Source organism: Papio anubis, chromosome 3, assembly GCF_008728515.1.
Source record: "Papio anubis isolate 15944 chromosome 3, Panubis1.0, whole genome shotgun sequence".
In the NCBI taxonomy this organism is placed as follows: domain Eukaryota; kingdom Metazoa; phylum Chordata; class Mammalia; order Primates; family Cercopithecidae; genus Papio; species Papio anubis.
The window spans coordinates 112,344,812-112,366,403 of NC_044978.1; the positions used below are offsets into that span (position 1 = coordinate 112,344,812).

The 21,592-nt window shown below is 36.8% G+C and overlaps 1 protein-coding gene across 1 annotated transcript in view; it reads right to left on the reverse strand.

Annotated features, from left to right (window-relative positions):
* TMPRSS11F (transmembrane serine protease 11F) overlaps positions 1 to 21,592 on the reverse strand; it is a 48,525-nt gene that overhangs the window by 19,695 nt on the left and 7,238 nt on the right. Inside the window, exons 3-7 of the mRNA XM_031664824.1 lie at positions 20,642 to 20,760; positions 5,738 to 5,805; positions 3,813 to 3,976; positions 1,442 to 1,480; positions 49 to 250 (exon numbers count right to left, since the gene is read on the reverse strand). Of these exons, the coding sequence (XP_031520684.1) occupies positions 49 to 250; positions 1,442 to 1,480; positions 3,813 to 3,976; positions 5,738 to 5,805; positions 20,642 to 20,760 (592 nt within the window). The remainder of the gene's footprint in view (positions 1 to 48; positions 251 to 1,441; positions 1,481 to 3,812; positions 3,977 to 5,737; positions 5,806 to 20,641; positions 20,761 to 21,592) is intronic.

The window sequence follows — 21,592 nt, forward strand, 5'->3', positions numbered from 1 at the left end:
AGATGAGGACTGTTGAAAGAAGGTTCACAGCAGCCTTGGTTAACTTACCTCCGAAAGCAGTGAGCAGCTGTGAGCAGCCATGTGTTACTGATGAGGCTGGCTCCACACTGATGGCCTGACCCTATGAGCTGGAGGCTGGCCTGCCACGGCCATTCCCCTTCCATAGCTGTTTCCCTTCCTTGGACAATTCTTTGAGTAGAAGAGGATGCTGGTAATGGCATGTTTGAAGATGTCATCCTTATTCCACAGCCTGCCACAGAAATACATGATCGTTCGTATTCATAAAAAGGAGGAAAAAAGTATATTCTGATTTGCTTTGGTTGTAGATAATCCTTTGTCCCTGCTACCTTGTGAACCATTCATAGCACTCAGCCTTTGGGCTTATTTGATACAGGTCTTGTTGATCCTATTGAGATTCAGAAGAAATGTTCACTAACATTTCAAGGCATTCAGACCAGGAATTAACTTCTGTCTCTCCTTATAAAACATATATAGGTAATTCATCTAGCACCAAAAATGTATAGATCCTCTGCTATGTGTTTTAGATGTGTTTATAGCAACATACCTTTTAGATGAGAAAATTAAGTCTTGAAGAGGGAACACTGCTGGTGGTCACCCAGCTGGTAAGTGACAGAGTGGGATACAAAATTAGGAGGACCCACACCAAAACTAGTAGCAGTATCCTTATTACTGAGAGAGAGCCCAATACTAAATGTGGGTCATGATTTTCCCTTAACTAATGACTAAGGAGAATCAATTTATTGTGTTTGCAAAGCCCTGTATTTTAACAGATTCAAACAATATTGACCTTTTTGATATTTTAAAACTTGAAAGACTAGTTTAAAAAAAAAAATTCTTCTTCCCTGTTATCAAACCCTCAATTGACTAGATTTCAAGTCAATCTTAAAAGAGACCTTAAAGTGTTACAACATTTTTGATGGGCACGTTTGTCCACAATAGACCTTAATTGTGTACCAATGCTGGAATGTGGGGTGCAGGGCAGGAAGAGGAAGAGAATTTACGTAACAGATATATCAATAAAAATGCAAAGCAAATTTAAAAAAAAATTAAAGTCTAAATGTTACCAGTTTAAAACACTCTCCTGAATTGTCAGATAATATTAAAAGAGCTATTTATAATGAATATTAATATAATATCTAGAATATTATGTAAGGTGTTAGGTCATATAAACTTATAGGTAGTATAAACATATAAACATATATAGGTCATATAAACATATAAACTCATAGGTCATATAAACTTAAAATTGTATTTGGTATAAATTTATAAATTTAAATACTAAAAATAATTTAAAAAGACTTACAAAAATATAAAATGAGTCTTAAAAAGCTTGGTAAACCTTACCGCTAACTTTTCTATAACTTTTTTTCATGATCTTTCACTGTGAAATAAACAGTTAATTGTGGGTTTTGATACTTACGACTGTTGAGAAGATTCCTCATCTTTCTGCTGTCAATCGCTGGAATAAGCAAAATACGAATTAGCTGGCAGAATAATATATTCCCATTTTCATGTTACCTTGTTCAATTGGTCATTAATAGAAATGCGAATTATCCAAAGCATACATATTTCAAGAGAGCATGAGATTTTTCATAATCAAGTAATATATAAATAACTCTTTACTCTGATTTTATTTTTGGTCCAAATTGTATAATTTACTTTAAAATTAAATCAGAGGGCATTTTATTTCCTGATTTTGCTCAGGAAAAAGAAATAGAAACTAGGAAATTAGGAAATAATAAATAAGGATAAATGTCTCTGACTGCTTTCTTTGGGGGCTTCAGTATAATCTGAGGGAGCAACCTCCAATTCCCATCACAATTGGTGTTTACCAACCTATGTGGTTTAGGCACATTCCTAATGGCCAGTCTGAAATGGTAGCTCTATGGAGCTAAATGCATCACAGATCCCTGAGGGCCCAATTTCAAGGCTCTGATCTAACAGAGTAGGAATTTAGTCAGTGCAGGTTGATAACCTTGTCTCCCTGAGGATTCTCTCTTGTGAATGGCTTGGATGGTTGTGGCTCAGGCAGCAGGAACTAGAAGCATGAAGTTCTTTCACATACAACCAGTCCAGAGTCCCCAGTCACACCCAAACTTTCACTTCATTTTATGTTTCCCTTCCGTGACATCTTTTTTCCCTTCAAATTTATTCATCCATGTTCACTTAACTCAGATACATTAGATGTTTGTTGGGTGATTGGTTTTCTGTTTGTCAGTGAGAAAATGGAGAATTACAGTGATTTTATCAGGAACATTGACTTCTCCCCAGAAAGGGATGCAAGCCCCAATTCCTACTAGAGGTTTCATGGATATGTCTCTTTATTTAACAGAATACATGTGTGTGGCAGAAGAAAACATATACGGTTCATTACTGAGCATGGTCAGAGAATTTAGTTATTTTGGTATTAAAACAACTTGTATCATAAAAAATTGTTGTATATAACCAACAATGACAAAATTTTTAAATAAATTGTACAATAAGAAATTCTACAACAGTAACAACTCAGTAAACATAATATAATGTCACTTTTATAATGGATATTTTACTTTAGGATATATGATTGTGGCTTAGGGACAGTTATATCATCAGGAATTGAGATTTCCATGTATAGAATGCTGGAAAATACTTATACTTTGGAATAGAATTGATTAACAATCAAGGTGGATACTATACTCTCCATTATTTCTAATTACTTTATGAGAACATAACAATATTTGTGGGGATTCTATCTCAAAATATATTTGAAGAACTTTCCTGATTTCTAACAACAAAAGAATTAACTTTAGATAACTTGCTTCCTAAATAAATACATGGCTATTGGGAAGGGAGAAGTCTTTTGGGTCCAAAATACAAGCCCCTCTCCCATCTTTTCTGTATTAAATTAGAAGTAACTAAACTTGGAAATACATAAGAAGCAATGAATAGAGCTGGAACACCTATCACATGTGAGATATATGCTAGTGTTTGAGGGAGGGGTAAGAAAATAAAAAGACACAGTTCCTGCCCTTGACATTTAAATTTTTATTTAAAACACGTTATTTTACTACCTTCAATTACATATTGGCATAGAAATGAGCTCGGATTCCAATTAGCTGTAAGGTAGTTTAAATTTCAGTTTCCTAATTTGAACTTCCTTTTCTTCCACTTTGGGAGGAAAACAAAACAAGAACTTTCCCATTTCGTTTCATGAGGAATAAATAAGGAACAGATGAAAAATAGTTTTAAGTTGGAAACAAGCTAGAGAACCTCTTTACAGTTCATGTCACTGGCTCTTCCTACAGGGGTAAACCTTCATAAATGTGTCTTTCTTTGATACTATAAAAAATAACCCCCAGAACTGAACTGTAAAGACCTCTGTGAGTCACAATACCTGCGTCTAATTCTAGCCCCAAGGTTTGCTAATCTCATGTCACATCTTCTTTGAGTCTCAGCTTCTTTACCTGTAAAATGGTGAAAGTAATACTTACCCTTTGGAACTTTTGTAAGGACCCAATAATATATGATATGGAAAAAAGTTTAGAAACCTTATTAAAAGCCCTAGTAAAATATGAAATAAAACATGTTTTAATACTAAATTTTGTCTCACAGTGGAAATTTATTTTAGTTTTATTCCGTGCTGATATTTTATAGACATATATATATATATTCTATTACAAAAAATTACATATGGGTACATATGTTAATGGGTATATTTTACAAAAAATATATATGTATGTTGCTTATAAAAATTAAAGAGTATTATAAGAGGAGGGAACCACAAAAGTGGCAAATAAAAGTAAAAGACTTACGTGTGAGTCTAAATGATGATTTGTTTATGGTCAAAGACAACTGTTTGGTCTTCAAACTTTGATATAAAGCCTTTTCAATTTTTTTCTTGATTTGTTCAACACTATCAGTAGATGGGTATCGAAACATGAGCACTGTAAGAATGTCCACACCTTGTTCATCTGGACTGAGGAACAAAAAAGCAGATAAAAAATGCCATTTATCTAATCATTAATGACTTTAACCTATTAGGACTCATATTAAACTTTAAAAACATAATGCATGATACATGTGCATACCAGATTTTTAAATTATCTCTAGATACAGAGATTAAAAATGAGTGTATAATAACCAGGAAGTGTTGGAAGCACTGTAGAAGAACTAAAGACAACATGCTAGAAATACTGGATAAAATACATACCTGAAAACAGTTGTTCACTGTCTTTACTCAGCTCATAGTTTAGAGGGGCTTGTGGGAGAAGATGTTTGTGAAATCATGCTTTATACATACTTAAATGGCTTGCTTTTTAAGGCAATTTTAGCAAAAGCTGTAACGAATGTCATTATTCTTTAGAAAATGGTGTGGCAAGGAGGATCCTTTTGTTTACCAAACCCAGTTTCCTTTGTCTCCTGAGCACAGAGGTAGATTCCATTTCCTGGACATTCCTGAGGTTTATTGAAACTTTCTAAGGAATCTGGTCAATGAGATATGGAAAGAAATAATGTCCCCCACTTCCAGGTCTGGCTTCTAATAAACCTCTCATAGTATTTTCCTGCTCTCACTCTTCCCTTGTCTGCCACCAGATGCAGAAGATCCAGTGGGCAGTTTCATCTCATAATCTTAATTGGCACCCACACCCTTGCCCCAACTTCTGATTCTTTGGACTGTATCATAAAAATGAAATAAACCTTTACTATATTAAAGCACTGACCTGTTGGGGTCTGGTGGTCTGTTAATAGATAAATGATTAAAGAAAGCAGTTATAAAAGAGAATCATTTGATAAACAGTTCAAATGTATAAATTTATATTGTGATGTGCGGGGTTAGAAAGCCTCAAGAAATCTTTTGAGAATGAATTTAATTTGAGAGATAAAAGAAAAGAAGAAAGGAAGAAGAGAAGAAGGGGAAAGAAGGAGAGAAAAGTGGAAAGGAGAAAGGAAAAAAGGTAAGAAGGTATGAAAGAAAGAAGTGCAAGAGAAAAAGGAAAGACATGGGTTCCTTAATCATTTAATCATATTTATATTTACTTTATCACCAAGAAGTGAAGCAAACAAATATTACAAATATATATATACACATGTTATAAATATATATACATATATAAATATATATAAAATACATATGTTACAAATATATACATATATACATTTTATATACATATATACATATATATGAAGAGGCATATATCACTATGGAATCTAAGCTTTTTAGACAACATGTAAAAACATTCAGGATGGATTCTGTAATTTTAGTCTCTGATAATAACTTCATGATTCATTTTTGTATATTAGTTTTCACCAAAGCATCAAAATGAAAAGCCATTTTAAACTAACAATAAGCGCTGTCATGAAAGAAAAACTTTACTGAGGAGAAAGTCATTGTCTGACGGTGGGGTAGGCTTAAAATGAGGAAAATGAAAAAGACGTTAAGTTCTACTTAGCCCCTAACTTAAGAGGCCGGGGGAAGAGGGAATGTCAGCTGTGTCATTCCCCTGTTTCTTGTTATTTTTTTCCTCTTTTTCTATCCAATAGCTGAGATTTTCTTGTCACAAAGCACCTTACGACTTTCTATTGTGATTGAGGAATAGGTAGGAAACCTTGGGCTGCTCAAGATTTATGAAATCTGTGTGTTGCTGTAAAGACTTGCTCAGGGCAGCTAAGCAATTAGGGTCATCAAATACCTCATCTTAACAGTATTAACTTGAAATTACAAACCAAGTTTACATACCTTAATTTGATAACATGAGATTTGATAAATCGACCGTCTACAGAAGAATGTCGAAATATCCTAGACATCTGATTTTTAAAAAATAAGTATTAGTCTTCAGAACTTAAAAGTAAAATAAAAAATAATAATAATTTTAAAAAAGAAGTATTAGTCTTAAGAAAAGTGTTATTCCTTGTCTTAGCCAGAGACCTGGGCAAAAAAAAAAAAGGTTTTCAGCTTATTCTCAGTCATGTTAATGGGTATACTGACAGTTGTAAGACTAAACCTGGGGCCTAATCTTTGTGGAACCAAATAACCACAACGAAATTGTTCAACTTTGCTAAGCCTCTGTAAAATGGGATAACAACAATATCTGCCTTATACAGTTGATTTGAGAATTAGGTGAAATTACATCACACATTTTACACCTTGTCTGGTATCTATTAAGCTATTGATGATAGTTTTAAATACTATCAATTAAAAGTACACGCTATTTTTTTAAGACAGCATCCTAATTTCTAAGAAAGCCTACCTTGTTTGCTGCACTTATCCCAAATATGTTATCTCATCAGTACTGACAGAATTTGTTGATTTCTTAAATGATTAAGTCATTTGACATGACTTGAAATGACTTCTGCCATGTGACTCTGACACCCTCACTTATTAGTCATCTCTATGAGAGACAGGATTTCAAAACTGGTACTCTGCTTGGGAGTAAGTTTCACCACACTCTTATATCATCAGCATTTCATTACTTAGCTTTTCCAGTCTAAGCCATTGGAAGTTTTTCAATATTCAGGAAACTGATTTCCTAAAGGGTTCTGATTCCCGCTGGCTATTGAGACACTGCCTTTTTGTCAAAAAAGCACTGGGCTAGTTGGGTGTGGTGGCTCACGCCTGTAATCCAAGCACTTTGGGAGGCCAAGGTGGAGAAATTGCTTTAACCCAGGAGTTCCAGATAAGCCTGGGCAACATGGCAAAACTCCATCTCTACTAAAAATACAAAAATTAGCCAGAGTCATAATCTGTTCTCAAAATAAATAATAAATAGATTAAAAAAAAATTTAAAAAGCACTGGGCTGAGAGTTATAAGTCAGAATAACAAGTCGATGTAAGTTTACATAAGATCTATTTCCATAGTAAATTTTGCCCCCAATTTCTCCATCTTGTCAGGACAAGGAAAGTCTCCCTCCCCACAAGATTCCTTCCTCTTCCTGACTCTTCTAATGTGGTAATAATGCCCAGTAGACTTTACCTCCTAAATGTTAAATCCACTTCCCTTGATTCAATCCCATTGCTATGGTCTCAAATCAGCTCCTTAGAAACTTGTATCTGGGCCTTTGCAGCAGCCTCCTCATGGCATGTTGATGTGGTTCTACCCTATCTTCTGTCCCCTCAGTTGTTCCCTCCGAATGCTGCAACCAGGATGATATCTTTAAAATGCAAACCTGAGTATATTAGACCCCTGCCTCAAGCTCAATATTTCCCTCAACACAATCTTACCCCTTCATTGGCCCCTACTTTGCCCCATCCCTACCTTCAAAGTCTTCTCTCTCTCTCTTCTCTTTTCTCTCTCTCTCTCTCTCTCTCTCTCTCATTTTAAGGTATTTATTTTGTAAAAGCTTATATGGTAATATCCTAGATAGGACTTGAACAGGTACTTAATATATATTCAGTGGCAAGACTAAGTACATTAAGAGAAATAAAAGAAAACTAGGTCACCAATAACAGTTTATAGGACAATAACCACTTTCCTGGAAGAAGAAAGATATTCAACCTAAGAAAGAATAGGCCGGGCGTGGTGGCTCACCCCTGTAATCCCAGCACTTTGGGAGGCCGAGGTGGGTGGATCACAACGTTAGGAGGTCAAGATCATCCTGGCTAACAAGGTGAAACCAGGTCTGTACTAAAAATACAAAAATTAGCCAGGCATGGTGGCGGGCGCCTGTAGTCCCAGCTACTTGGGAGGCTGAGGCAGGAGAATGGCATGAACCTGGGAGGTGGAGCTTGTAACGAGCCGAGCTTGCACCACTGCACTCCAGTGTGGGCAACAGAGTGAGACTCCATCTCAGAAAAAAAAAAAAAAAAAAAAGAAGAAAAGAAAAGAAAAAAGAAAGAACAAGGAACACTTACAGAAGGAAAAATCAAATTTACATACTTAGAAATCATGATATAGTTAACAGAGAAAATTTTGCTTAAAGTTATACCTCCTTTCTTGATTTGCATTAGGGTAACACAGTTTCTCAGAATAACCATGGAGACCTCACCCTTCCACCCAGAGTCGAGAGTAAAACCACTGTCCAAATAACATGGTTGCCTCCCATGCTTAATATAAGGCATATAATTATCATTTCTAGCTGAAGGCTGGTGATAATTTTTCTACTTTAACTATAGTCATTGAAAACTGTTACTAAAATTCCTGCTAAAAGGATAGCAATAGCAACAGCTAAAGTCATTCCACAATAAAAATCAACTGTCTCGTCAAAACATCCCCAACAGAGGGCACTGCATATGAGGAGTTTTCTTCCATCAGTTGTATGGTCTGGTGCTCTGGTCTGATGATATCAGGCAAAATCGCTCCATCGGTTACTTCTCTTTCTGGGATAGGTAGCTCTGTTGGGGTAGCTATGGTCTCTCTGCACCCTTTTAAACTTGCTCAAACTTGTGCCTGCTCTGCAACTCTATTCTAGTTTATTCTCAAAATGTATGCTAAATAGAAGAGGTTTTAAAAGACACGCTCAATCCAGACCAGAGTCCTATTATCCCGTTTAGCAGCAAACATCAGAGATACTCCCATGGGAAAACAAAAAAGGTTTTCCCATAACCAATGGTAGTCAAGATAGCACCAATCTTCCATTTTCCTGTGCCTCTCACGACTCTACCAAAGGTACCTGCAAGTGCATCAAGTAGATGAAGAGGAGCAAAAACAGGCATCATTTGGCTCATAAAGGGAAATAATATCTGTCAATGGTAAATACATAGGCAACCACACTCTTCAAAACTACAAGTAAAAACACTTGCTGCAAGTGTACACACACTGGCACACAGGAGAACAGTAAAGTGGGGGCACCAAGCCTGCTCATGATTCCTTGTTGCCACAGCATTGCCCACTCGTACACCAGCTGCCATGCCAAAGTCAGGGGGCAACCATCTTGACTACAAAGGCCAGTTCACAGATGATGCCCTGAGCTTCCAGCTCTGTCACATTAATCAGTCCTGCAAGAAGGGTTCCAATCTCAAGTTTGTCACTCAGTATACACCATGAGCATAATTGGATAGCCGGCTGGATGTAGGAGCCCCACTCCTGGGAAAAGTCCCTAGTCCAACCTCCCCAAGTATTGATAGTTTTTTTTTCCACATGTAGAGGAAAAGAAGTGCAGACAGGAAGAACTAGGAAGTGGTGTTGGCCCAGGCAGATTCTAACCCTCTAATGTCCACAGTCTATAAGTAAGAGTACATTAAGGCCCACACAGACTGCATTCCCTGTGATTCCAATGATAACTTAAGGCAAGATGATGCCCTGACTTTTGTAAATATCTCCTCTGCAGCCAGAACAGAAATGCTGCTAGAAGAGCAAGAATGAAAATCATCACATAAATTTGGGCCATCCTGGTGACGTCAGGATCCCCTTAAGAGCAGGAAGATGCTGTCAGTATTGAGAAAGATGGCCCAGCAAGGAAAACAGCACAGCATCAAGATAAGGATTCCTCTTTGAAGTATGCTCCCCACACATTTCAGGTTCTTGCCTACAAAGGATTGAGACATTAGCTTGTCACAAGAGGAGGCTAATCCAGTTTTAACTGAAATCCCAGTATCATTCACAAGTGTAACACTACCCAGCTTGACTGCCCAGATGTCCACAGAATGTGAGACAGATGATGCAAATAAGAAAGACCATCAACTGTGCAAGGAACACCAGGCTTTGAGCAAGCCCTGCCAGCTCCTGCAGCCTAGCACCTTAGGTAGTGGGCGGTTCGCCGGCAGGCTTCACACCATCCTAGATGTTAGCCAGGGCTCAGTGTCATTGAGGGGAGAGGGTTCTGTGGCAGCCAGGATGAGTGCATTGGGAAATGGAAGATGGAAGCAGAGACAGGAGGCTGGGCTGCCCTGCCCTGTCCTGGCCACTAACAAACCCAACGGAGGCACAGCCCTCCCTGGCCTCTGGCAACCCCCATCCCACCCTTACTCCCACCTGCTTACCTCTTTTGTACCCCCCTCCCCTCCCCTGAGCCTGGTCCAGCTGGAGAGGGGCCAAAACCTCTTATCTACTGATTTAATTTCTCTTTCCTAATCACAGTAGGCTGGTTCACACCTCTGTGACTGTGCACATTCATTTTCCTCTTCCTACAACGTTTTTTTTTCCCCCTGGCAAATTTCAATTACAACTTTACCTTACTTGAGAAACTCCAATGACAATTAAGTTAGCTCTAACAAGCCCTCCTCAAAGTTGAACAATCCTTTATTTGGGCCACCTTGTCATCTTGAATATGATTTTATTATATTAATAGCAATTATCACACTGGTTTACAGTAGTGTCTCTCTCACTCTAGACTGTGAACTGTGTAAGGCAGGGGGTGTGATTTATGTTTGTATATCCAATGCTCCACACCTTGTCTGGCCAATGGTGAACACACAAGCCATGTTTGATAAATAAATGAGTGCATGAATAAATGAATTAATGAATTAAGAATCAACAAGATGGTAAAGGGAAGAAGATGGTAACACATTGTTTTATCTGCAAATCGTGTTGCCAAGTGAAAGTAGAAATCTGTGGTAATCTGCAGAAAGGTGGGACCCAGGAGACCCCAGTGGTGACCTCACATGTTTGGGTCATTCCTCAGGTTTGGATCAGTTCTGAGTCATGACACTTACGATTTCACTAAGTTTCTCTGAGTGTATTTTGTTTTCATCATTCAGGAAACAGGGAGAAAAGATGACTTTTATGTTGCTAGCACTTCTGATAAACGTCCTCTGAAATTCTGAACTTTGTACCTATGACACTTTGGGGAAGGATTAGGAATCTTATTATATTAGAGTATAAGAAAATATCAAGATTCAATTCAAACTAAAATGTGATATTAACAAACCATGGTCCCCCAACACATCAACCTCTATTTTAAAATGGCATATTCTGGTATAGTACAATACTGGTGTGACCTTTACTTAAAGCTTACAAGTATTAATTCCATACTACATGGCAGGCACTGGACTGATTCTTTTGTTTAAAATTCAAACCACCTTAGGAGGAAAAGTATCATTCTCATCAGCTCCATTTGATAGATGAAGAAACTGAGACTCAGGATATATAATCTTGTCTGAGGTGGCAGAGGAAATGGTGGCTCTGTAATATGAACCAGGGAAGCCATCTTTAGATCTTGTGTTAAGCGCATTAAGTGACTTTGACAACCTTGAATTAATTACATATTTGAAGACAGATGTTAAAGTTGGTGGGAGACAGGCAGGTAGAAAGGTCATGGTGAAAGAAACCCTTAAAGAAGACCTCAAAGTCATCCTTTATTCCCTGAATATAAATCTCCTAAGAGACAATCTCTTCAGAGGTTGTTTCCTGCTTCTAAGTTTAACAGGGGTAGGGGAACTATTCCTCCTCAGATACCTAATCATTGTTATAACTAGTTTCTGGAAAGTTTAACTCATATTTACATTTTTCTGTTGGGAACTCAGTACTATGATGCTTGTAATATGATCCAAACTACAAAAAATAATTGTATCCTGTCCCTTTTTATAGTTCAAACCTAAGAATAGATCATTTTACTAGAGATGATTCTGTTTGAAACAAGATAGTGTGCTCGTGGTAAAATGGGCGAAAAAAACTTCACCTTAAAATCAGATATCTATTGTAGCCTTTGGTTTGAACTCCAGTATTCAAAAACAAAATAACATATTTGAAATGATACCTATGGCTCTGACTAATTAGCTTCATACCCATCCAGGTACTGTTTTTGACAAGTTTGAGCTTGCATCTTTCCTTTGGTTATGAACTAAATGCAGATTAAGTCCTCAAGGAAGATCAGCAGTTACTGCATGCCAGGTAGGGAATCCCTTTTGAGGTCCACCCATGAAAATATTCAAGCAGGTTATGCAAATTTCCTGCTACTGTCAAGGGAATATGTGCCAGCAGAGCACAAAAACACCAACAAAACTGATTCTTTTCCTCTTTCCTCTCCAGGAAAGCTTCCTGCTGACTCAAAGGGATTTTCTTCTTCTGAACTCCTATTATGGGAATGGATGAAATCACTTACAGAGCCACAGAAGGAAACGAAGCAAAGCCAGGATCATGAGTTGGATTATCTGGAGGCCTAGGTCAATGGGAAGTTATTGCTTGCAGTCACTTATCAAGCAAATAAACTTTTTCTTCTTTCTTATGAAATTTATTTAAGAAGCTGAAATTACTTAAATGATAATAAGTTGTGAGAAAAGAATTGTAGCAGATATTTGTTCTCTATCCAAATTGCACTGAGTGGGGAGGTGTACCCATACCCCAGCTTCGAGAATTGACTGATAACAGTTCACACCTGCACTTCTGCAGAGGATTGTCCTTGTCTGACCTGAGCACCTTGTTTAGTAATGTCTGGTAGGCTATGCTCCACCTTCCCCTGGGCAGCTCTACTGGTGTAAGACAAACAACCCAACCCTCTATTTCTGGGAAGAATCACCTCCGTGATTAATCTAGGCTCTAGATCTCCCAGAGAAATCATGCTGAGGCTACATTTTTGAAACTACATCTTTATCTAGCTTCTTCCTTTGCCCTTTCCTGCTGTCCTCACTTCCTTATGAATTTTTTCTGAAAGATCTTGATTAATAAATTATCTAATTAAAATTTAAACAAATTTTATAATTTAAATAAAATCAAAACAAATTAGTTATAAAATAAATTATTAATGATTTATTAATAAATTAATAAATATTTTATTAATAAATTAATGAATTAATAAATTATTTAATCAAGATCACCAGTCATAAGTTCTGTGTTTTGGAATATAATCTATGTAAAAATAAACTAATCGGTACTAGATAATGCTCTGCTATGCATCTATTTCAATGTCTCTATTCTTTGGAAGTTCTGTCATCACACATCCCCAGTTTTTAGATAAGGATTTTAGCTTACAGCCAGGAAAAGATTCAATACACTTAAATGAAAAAGTGTTTTTAAAGGTAATATTTTTTGTCTCTAAAGAAGTTTTTGTATTGCAAATGTTAATCTCTTAAAATAGAAGGAACAAAGAATGAAAAAAGAAATCTCTTTAAGATGTCCTTTTAAGAGATAATCCCTCAAGCTAGTTGTTGTAGTTTTAGAATATAAGGAGCCCAATAAAGATGGTTTCAGTGAGAAGCTATTATTAAGAAATGAAATTAGAAAGTGATGGAGTCAACATCTGTAGCCTTTTGATACTGAAAATTCTGCATAGTGGATGGGAGTCGTGAGAATTTTCCAGTCTTTATTTTGGAAATCATTTACCTATCTAACTATAATATACTATAATTATAATACTATAATTTTATTTATAGTATTATCTTTTTGGATTGTCCTGAACATTCAGTTCCAAGATGAAGTCAATGTATCATAGAGCATATGGAAAAATTCCAGAACTCATGTTTATATTTATTTTTATCTAAAAAAACAGTTTTTTACAGCATTGGCTTTGAGGTGTGGAATCCTAGCGTAAGTACATTAATTACTGGATGCTCCCAAGGGGAAAATGGAAACCAGTCTGTTAGAATGATTCCTTGTCCTAGGATACGTACTTGATAAATCATTCCTGCATTCCATTTAGTTAAGTAGTGATACTTCACACATTAATTTTAAGTAATCAATATTAATTTAATCATACTAGCAATTCTCAGTGTGTAAACAATTAGTATCTTGTTTTAATTACCAGACTAGTCATTTTTTTAACTTTGGTAAAAACGATGGAGTACTGTCAAAATATAAATTCAGTTTTTAAACAAAACAGTTCCATGCAAACTCTACACATGCATGGCTTTCATATGGCTTTTGGGCATAGAAAGATGATAGACATTTTTGCTGAAGAACTATGATTTAAAGTATAAATTTATCATTAAAATGGATATGTTTCATTCACTTCCTCTCTTTGCCACCAGTGAAAAATAACTGAGAACTTGTTGGGGGAGTGGAAAGATGGTTGTCCAGATACAGCCAGAAAAGAACTTTCCCACTGAGAGAGACCAAAATATTGAGTAAGCCAACATATATCAAACAGATTTCTGGGAGAGAAAACACTCAGAGTTGATAGAGAGGCAATGCAGACACAGAGGCTGAAGAGGAGGAAGCTGGCAACTCTATGTGGTCTTGCTGGATGTTAGGACTAGCTCCTGGCCCTGAATAGCTCCTAGAGAAGGGGTGAATGAAGTGACCGCGGGGCAATTCGCTCTTGCTGGGGATCTCTAGGATCATACCTATAAGAGATCCCACGACCCCCACAGATACTTGAATTGGCAGGGGGATCTGCCTCGAGAGTAGGCAGAGAGCTCCTGCCTGCATGGAGCCCAGAGGGTTTTGCATGTGGGGCAGCTGCAGCAAAACACAGCCATAGGAACCCATCCTCCAAGGCTCTCTCCCTTCCTCCAAATAGCTCTGACATCTGCTGACTGCAGGGCCAGGAGAGAGCAGGGTTGCCTTTCTCATGAGACTAGGGTGTGTCTCTTCTGCACAGGCTGCTCTCTGCCGGTCCCTCCCAAGGATGCTACCCGGTTGCTCCCACAAGAACACACACACAGCAGAGCCTCCACTGCCCAGTACGAGTGCTTTACTGGTTTGCCTTACTGGTCTGCTCCCCCAGCAGAGCCAGTCTCCAACCCAAGAGGCCAGAAGACAAAGCTGCAGGCTCAATCTCAACCCCGTCGGGTTAGAACACATAGTTCAGGAGTGCCAAGCCGAGATCTATGGCTGGTGCTTGAGCAGGGGAAGAGCCCCCACTCTCAGAACACTGAGAAGACTGAGACATGGATTCATGGGCTGGTGCAGAAGCTGGTGTGCCTCCCTCTACAGGGATAATCCAGAAAGAGTGTGCCCTGTCTGACAGTCACTGCCTCTGACCAAAGAAGCACCATAGCCCCGGACACCTAACAGCCCAGTGATCTGGATACAGAAGGCTTGGGACAAAACCAGCTGGTTGGGCCAAATACTCAGGCAGCAAACAGAAGGTGACTTGGTTGAGGGAGAACAAGCTGGGCAGGCCCCACAGCTGTCTGCTGGGCAAAAAAACTGTGAGCCACAAGCACTACATAAGCTGCATACCCATGACAACACCACCCTGCCCAGAGATCCCTCACCCTTGACCAGTAGGCCAAGGCATCAACAGACCACCTTCAGATATACCGCACAACCTGCTTTGACTCCACCAAGCAGAGAGGACCAGTGAGCTTCCACAACATTGCAGGTCTCTTGGCAATCTAATCTTTGGCTTGGACTGTCACTAGTGCAGGCAGAAACACAGCCTGCTAGGGCACCTCTTGAGGCTAAGGAAATGAGGGCATGGTGCCAGTGACTAAAGGGAGCCCCCTAGGGCACAGGGATGGACCTGGTAAGAGCATCATCTCTCTTCAATCTCACAACCACAGAGCACTGCTGCAAACACGCTGAAATACACAAGAGCAGGGCAGCTAAGAGCCTATCTGCCAGCCATTACTCTTAAGCACCATCTACTGGATCACAGTCTGAATTATAACACCAACAAAATTCTCCCAGAACACATGCCTATGAAACCCATGCAAGAATCTAGCCACAAATAAAGACCCAGTAAAGAACTCTGACCCTCTGAAAGCACGAAGAAATGAAGACAACAGACTATACTCAATTTATACAACAGCCAAAATCTCAAGGGAAATAAAGAATGAAAAAAAAAAAAAAAAAGCCCCATTCAAATGACAGCAAACTCAAAAAGATAAAGGAATATGAGACCTCTCGTATGAAAAAGAATAGGTGCAAGAACTCTGGCAATTCAAAAAGTCAGACTGTCTCCTTGCCTGCAAACAATCACTTTACCTCCCCCACAATGTTTCTGACCAGATTGAAATGACTAAAACTACAGATACAGAATTTAGAATCCGGATAGCAAGGATACTCATTGAGATTCAGGAGAAAGTTGAAATCCAATCCCACAAGCCCAGTAATATGATCCAAGTGGTAAAAGATGACATAGCCACTTGCCGAGAAAGGACCAAACTAAATTCCTAGAATTGAAAAATTTACTATAGGAATTTTATAATACAGTTGGAAGCATTAACAACAGAATAGATCAAGCTAAGGAAAGAATCTCAGAGCTCGAAGACGAGTTCTTTAAATCAACTTAAGCAAAAGTAAAGAAAAAAGAATTTTTAAAAAAGAACAAAACCTCTAAGAAATATGAGATTATGTAAAGAGACTAAAGCTATGATCCACTGTCATTCTAGAGAGACAAGAAGAGACAGGAACAACTTGGAAAACATATTTAAGCATATGATCCACAAAAACTTCTCCAATCTCACTAGAGAAGTTGATATGCAAATTCAAGAAATTCAAAGAACCCCTACAAGAGGCAATATAAGACAACTATCCTCAAGGTATACAGTCATCAGTTTCACCAAGGTCACTGCAAAAGAAAAAAAAAATGTAAAGGTAGCTACAGACACAGGTCAGGTCACTTACAAATGGAACCTCACCAGGCTATCTCAGCAGAAACTTTATAAGCCAGAAGAGACTGGGGACCTATTTTCAGCATGCTTAAAGAAAAGAAATTCTAACCAAGAACTTCATTCCCCGCCAAATTAAGCTTCATAAGTAAAGGAGAAATAAAATCATTTTCAGATAAACAAAAGCTAAGGGATTTCATTGCCATTACCAGTCTTACAAGAGGTCCTTAAGAGTATGTTAAATGTCAAAATGAAGGAACAATACCAGCTACCACAGAAACACATTTAAGTACATAGCCCACAGACACCATAAAGCCACTATACAATTATCTACAAAACAATCAGCTAACAACATGACAGGAACAAAATACCATATATCAATAGTAACTTAAATGTCAATGGTCTCAATGTCCCACTTAAAAGGCATAGAGTGGTAAGGTGGATAAAAACACAAGAGTCTACAATCTGTTGCCTTCAAAAGAACCATCTCACATGTAGTGACACCCATAGGCTCAAAGTAAAGGGATGGAGAAAGATCTGTCATGGAAACAGAAAACAAAAAGGAGCAAGAATGGTAAAGAAGGAAAAAGAAGGCCATTACATAATGATAAAAGGATCAATTCAACAAAAAGACTCAGCCATCCAAAATATATATGTACCCAACATTGGAGCACTCGGATTCATAAAACAAGTTCTTCTAGACCTACAAAGACTTGGATAGCTACACAATTAGGGTGGGAAACATCAACAGTCCCACTGATAGCATTACACAGATCATTGAGGCAGAAAACTAACAAAGAAATTGTGGACATAAACTTGACACTTGACCAACTTGACCTAACAAACATCTACAGAATAATACACCTAACAACCACAGAATACATACTCGTCTTATCTGCATGTGGAATATACTACAAGATAAATCAAATATTTGCCCACAAAGCAAGCCTCAATAAATTTCAAAAAATCACAGCAAGCACACTCTCATACCACAGCACAATAAGAATAGAAATCATTACCAAGAAGATATCTCAAAACAACACAACTACATGGAAATTAAACAACTTGCTCCTGAATTACTTTGGGTAAACAACAAATTTAAGGCAAAAATCAAACATTTCTTTGAAATTAGAGACAGCAAAGGCACAAGACATCAACATCTTTAGGATGCAGCCAAAGCAGTGGTAAGAGGAATGTCTAGAGCACTAAACACCTACATCAGTAAGTTAGAAAGATCTAAAATTAGCAATCTAACAATGCACATAGAGAAACTAGAAAAACAACAACAAACCAACACTGAAGCTAGCAAAATAAAAGACAATTAAAATCAGAGCAGAATGAAACTAAATTGAGATACAAAAGTCTGTAAAAAAAAGATGAACAAAACCAAATTTTTGGTTTATTGAAAGAATAAACAAGACTGATAGCTATCTAAATTAGAAAAAAAGAGAGACAATCCGTATAAGTACAATTGGAAATAACAAAGTTGACATTACAACCAAACCTACAGAAATACAAAAGATAGTCTACTACGAACACTTATGCATGTAAATTAGAAAATCTAGAGGAAATAGATAAATTATTGGTAACATATAGCCTCCCTGACTGAACCAAGTAGAAACTGAAAACTTGAGCAGACCAATAACAAGTTCTGAAACTAAATCAGTAATAAAAAACCTACAAACCAACAAAATCCCTGGACCAGATGAATTCACAGCCAAATTCTACCAGACATACACAGAATAATGGGTACCAGCCCTACTAAAACTATTCCCAAAAAATCAGGAAGAAAGGAGTCCTCCCTAACTCATTCTACAAAGCTAGCATCATCTTGATGCCAAAATTTGACAAAGACACACGAAAAAAAGAAAATATCAGGTCAATACTCCTTATAATCATAGACGCAAAAATCCTCAACCAAATACCAGCAAACCAAATCTAACTGCACAAAAAGTGAATTTGTCACAATCAAGTAGCCTTTATTCCTGGGATGCAAGTGGCTCAACATACTCAAATCAATAAATGTGATTCGCCATATGAACAGAATTAAAAACAGAATGATCATCCCAATAGATTCAGAAAAAGCTTTTGATAAAATCCAATATCCTTTCATGATAAAAACCCTCAACAAACTAGGCATTGAAGGAACATATGTCAAAATAATAAGATCCATCTATGACAAACCCACAGCCAATATCACACTGAATGGGCAAAAGCTGGAACCATTCCCCTTGAGAACTGGAACACAACAAGGATGCCCACCCTCTCCACTTCTATTCAACATAGTACTAGAAGTCCTACGCAGAGTAATGAGGCAACAGAAAAAAGTAAAAGGTGTCCAAATAGAAAAAGAAGTAGTTAAACAATCTCTCTTCACAAATGATATGATTCTATGTATAGAAAACAAAGACTTCACAAAAAAAGCTCCCAGAATTGATAAACTTCATTAAAGTTTCAAGATACAAAAAATCAACATAAAACAATTACTAGCATTGGAAAACACCAATAATGTTCAAGCTGACAGCAAAATCAAGATGCAATCCCATCTACAATAGCCACAAAAAGAATAAAATACCTCGGAATACGTCTAATTGAAGAGGTAAATGATCTCTACAAGGAGAAATACAAAACACTACTGAAAGAAATCAGAGACAAAATAAACGTTGTCTCATAGACATGATCATGGATTGGAAGAATCAATCCCATTAAAATGACCATACTGCCAAAAGCAATTTAGAGATTTAACACTATTTCTATCAAAGTACCAAGATCACTTTTTACAGAATTAGAAAAAAAAAAAATTCTGAAACTTATAGAGAACCAAAAAGGGCCCAAATCACCAAAGCAATCATAAGCAAAAAGAAAAAAGGCAGAGGCATCACATTGCATGCACTTTTAGGGAAATGATTTTCAACTTAAAGTTGTGCATCCAAACTTTCAACTGAGTGAAATATAGAATACAGGATTTTTTTCAGTATAAAATAATTCATAAATTTTACATACCATGAACTTTTTCTTAGAAAAGGTACTTGAGGACATATCTTACTATATCAATGAAAACATGGGATGCAAGAAGCAATGGATCTCACAAAAGGGTGCAGTCCTGTCCTGGTTAGGTTTACCTTTGTAAAGTGCACCTACAGCACAACTAGTTGAAACTGAGGAGGAAACATAAGGTTTTAGAAAAGAAGATTTAAAGAAATACCAAGACCTTGGAAATGTCAGATAATACAGTAAAATGGTAGAGGGGTTACACACACACGAAAGAGAGAGAAAATATATTCATACTTAATTCTGGGAACATTATTTGAATGGCATAAGAACTGTGGTAATAATTGTAAAAAACAAAAATACTATTTAAAAAGCTATGGAAAGGGAAATGCTCTTATTGCTTTTCAACATTTAGAATCAACTTACGTAAATAACAGGATAAATTGTAAATATTTTCTCACATTGTGAATAATACAGAGAGAGGATAGTATAGTGAGGGAAGAATGGGAATGCCAAAGTTCTCATCTTTTACTAAAGGAGATTAGTGTCTAAAGCTAATCATAAAGAATCATATTAACATAGTGCTCTTCCTATTTGGCCATTAATTCTTGGTTCTAGAGTAACTCTTATAAGTTTAAAAGACTACAATCCAAGCTAATACACTGAATTTTCCTAAACAAATCTATGATCTCCATAACTATGCTTTTCATGGGACAAAAAATGGAAGACTATTCTCTTTGACTTTCTGCTACAACAGTTAAGGAGATGGCTCACCCAATATACTTAAAAAATTAGAAATAACTTGATAAATACATAAGCTATAATAAAACAAAATATGTGAGTCATAACCAGATTTAAGATTAATATCAAAAATTATAGACATACCATGTGCTTTTATATAATTTTCAAGTGCTTTCAAAACAAACAAATTAGTAAGCTGATTGTGGCAACTCTATATTCTTATGTTAAAAAAGAATAAAGAAAATGAATCGAAAAATATAAAATCAAGAATTAAAAATAGGGAAACATTTGTTTCAACCAACAATTTCTCAGGAGTTAATTAGTTGCCTACTCTAATCTACTATATACATTTGATGGTGCACACAGTACACTGAATATTTTACACATATTAAGTAATTTAATCTTTACAACTACATGACTTACATACTATATTATCTCCATTTTACAAAAGAAGAAATTGGGACTAAGTTCCTATATAACACCCACATTCAAAGTGATACAAAAGACACATTAAAAAACATTTAAAATTTCTATTGAGCTTACCATCCTTTCAATCTGATGACTCCTTTCTATAAACTCTCTTGAAGATCTCATGCCATAATTTTCTTTGTATTTGATATTTGTGACTTTAAAAGAGGCAAGGTAATAGAAAGACTTATCATCTAAAAGGTAAAACAAGCAAAAGTCTCATGGTTAAAGGTAGTAAGTTGTTTTGTCCCCTATGGCTTGCCCACATCTAATAGATAGGCTACTATAATGCATATTATTTCTACTTGGTGCAAAAATTCTTGCAGACACTTCTCAAATATTTTGTAATTTCACAACTGCCGCCAGTTAAAATGAAAAATTCTGATCCCAAAGTACTCATATAGAACACTCCATTTATAGATATTTATGCATATCAAAATATTCATAAAATTGGACATGCAACATACAGTGGAAAGATAATAGCGAAAGCAATTGCTGAAAGTCATGTAAATGTCATCAGTTCCCTCAAGGAATTCTAACAGGTATATCAGACATAAGCTGTATTATGAAGATACACTGAACAAGCTGTAAAATTTTTTTATGCTACTGCTAAGCTTACTTAAGTAGAAGTCCATATTTATTGTTTTCACCTTCTTTTTTTCCCATTCACTCCCTAATTCTCTGCAATCTGTTCCTACCACACCACTAAAGCTGTCTTTGTCAAGGACAACCGTTGTAATGTCTTTCATGGTTTCGTTTGTTTGTTTTACTCCTTGATTTCCTTGTAGCCTTCATCATATTCCCTGAAAACCTATCTTTGGTTTTATGAAGCCATCTTCTAGTTTTCTTCTTCCCTCCCTGGCCACACATCTCAGTTATCTTGGTGAGCTCTTTATTTCCACCCTTCTCGTTGGCATTCAAAGATTCTACCTTTGATCTGGTCATATTAAGTACTTTTTGGTAATCTTAACTGGGATGGCCTTACCCACTAACTAATTATTGATGACTCAAATTCTTTATCTTCAG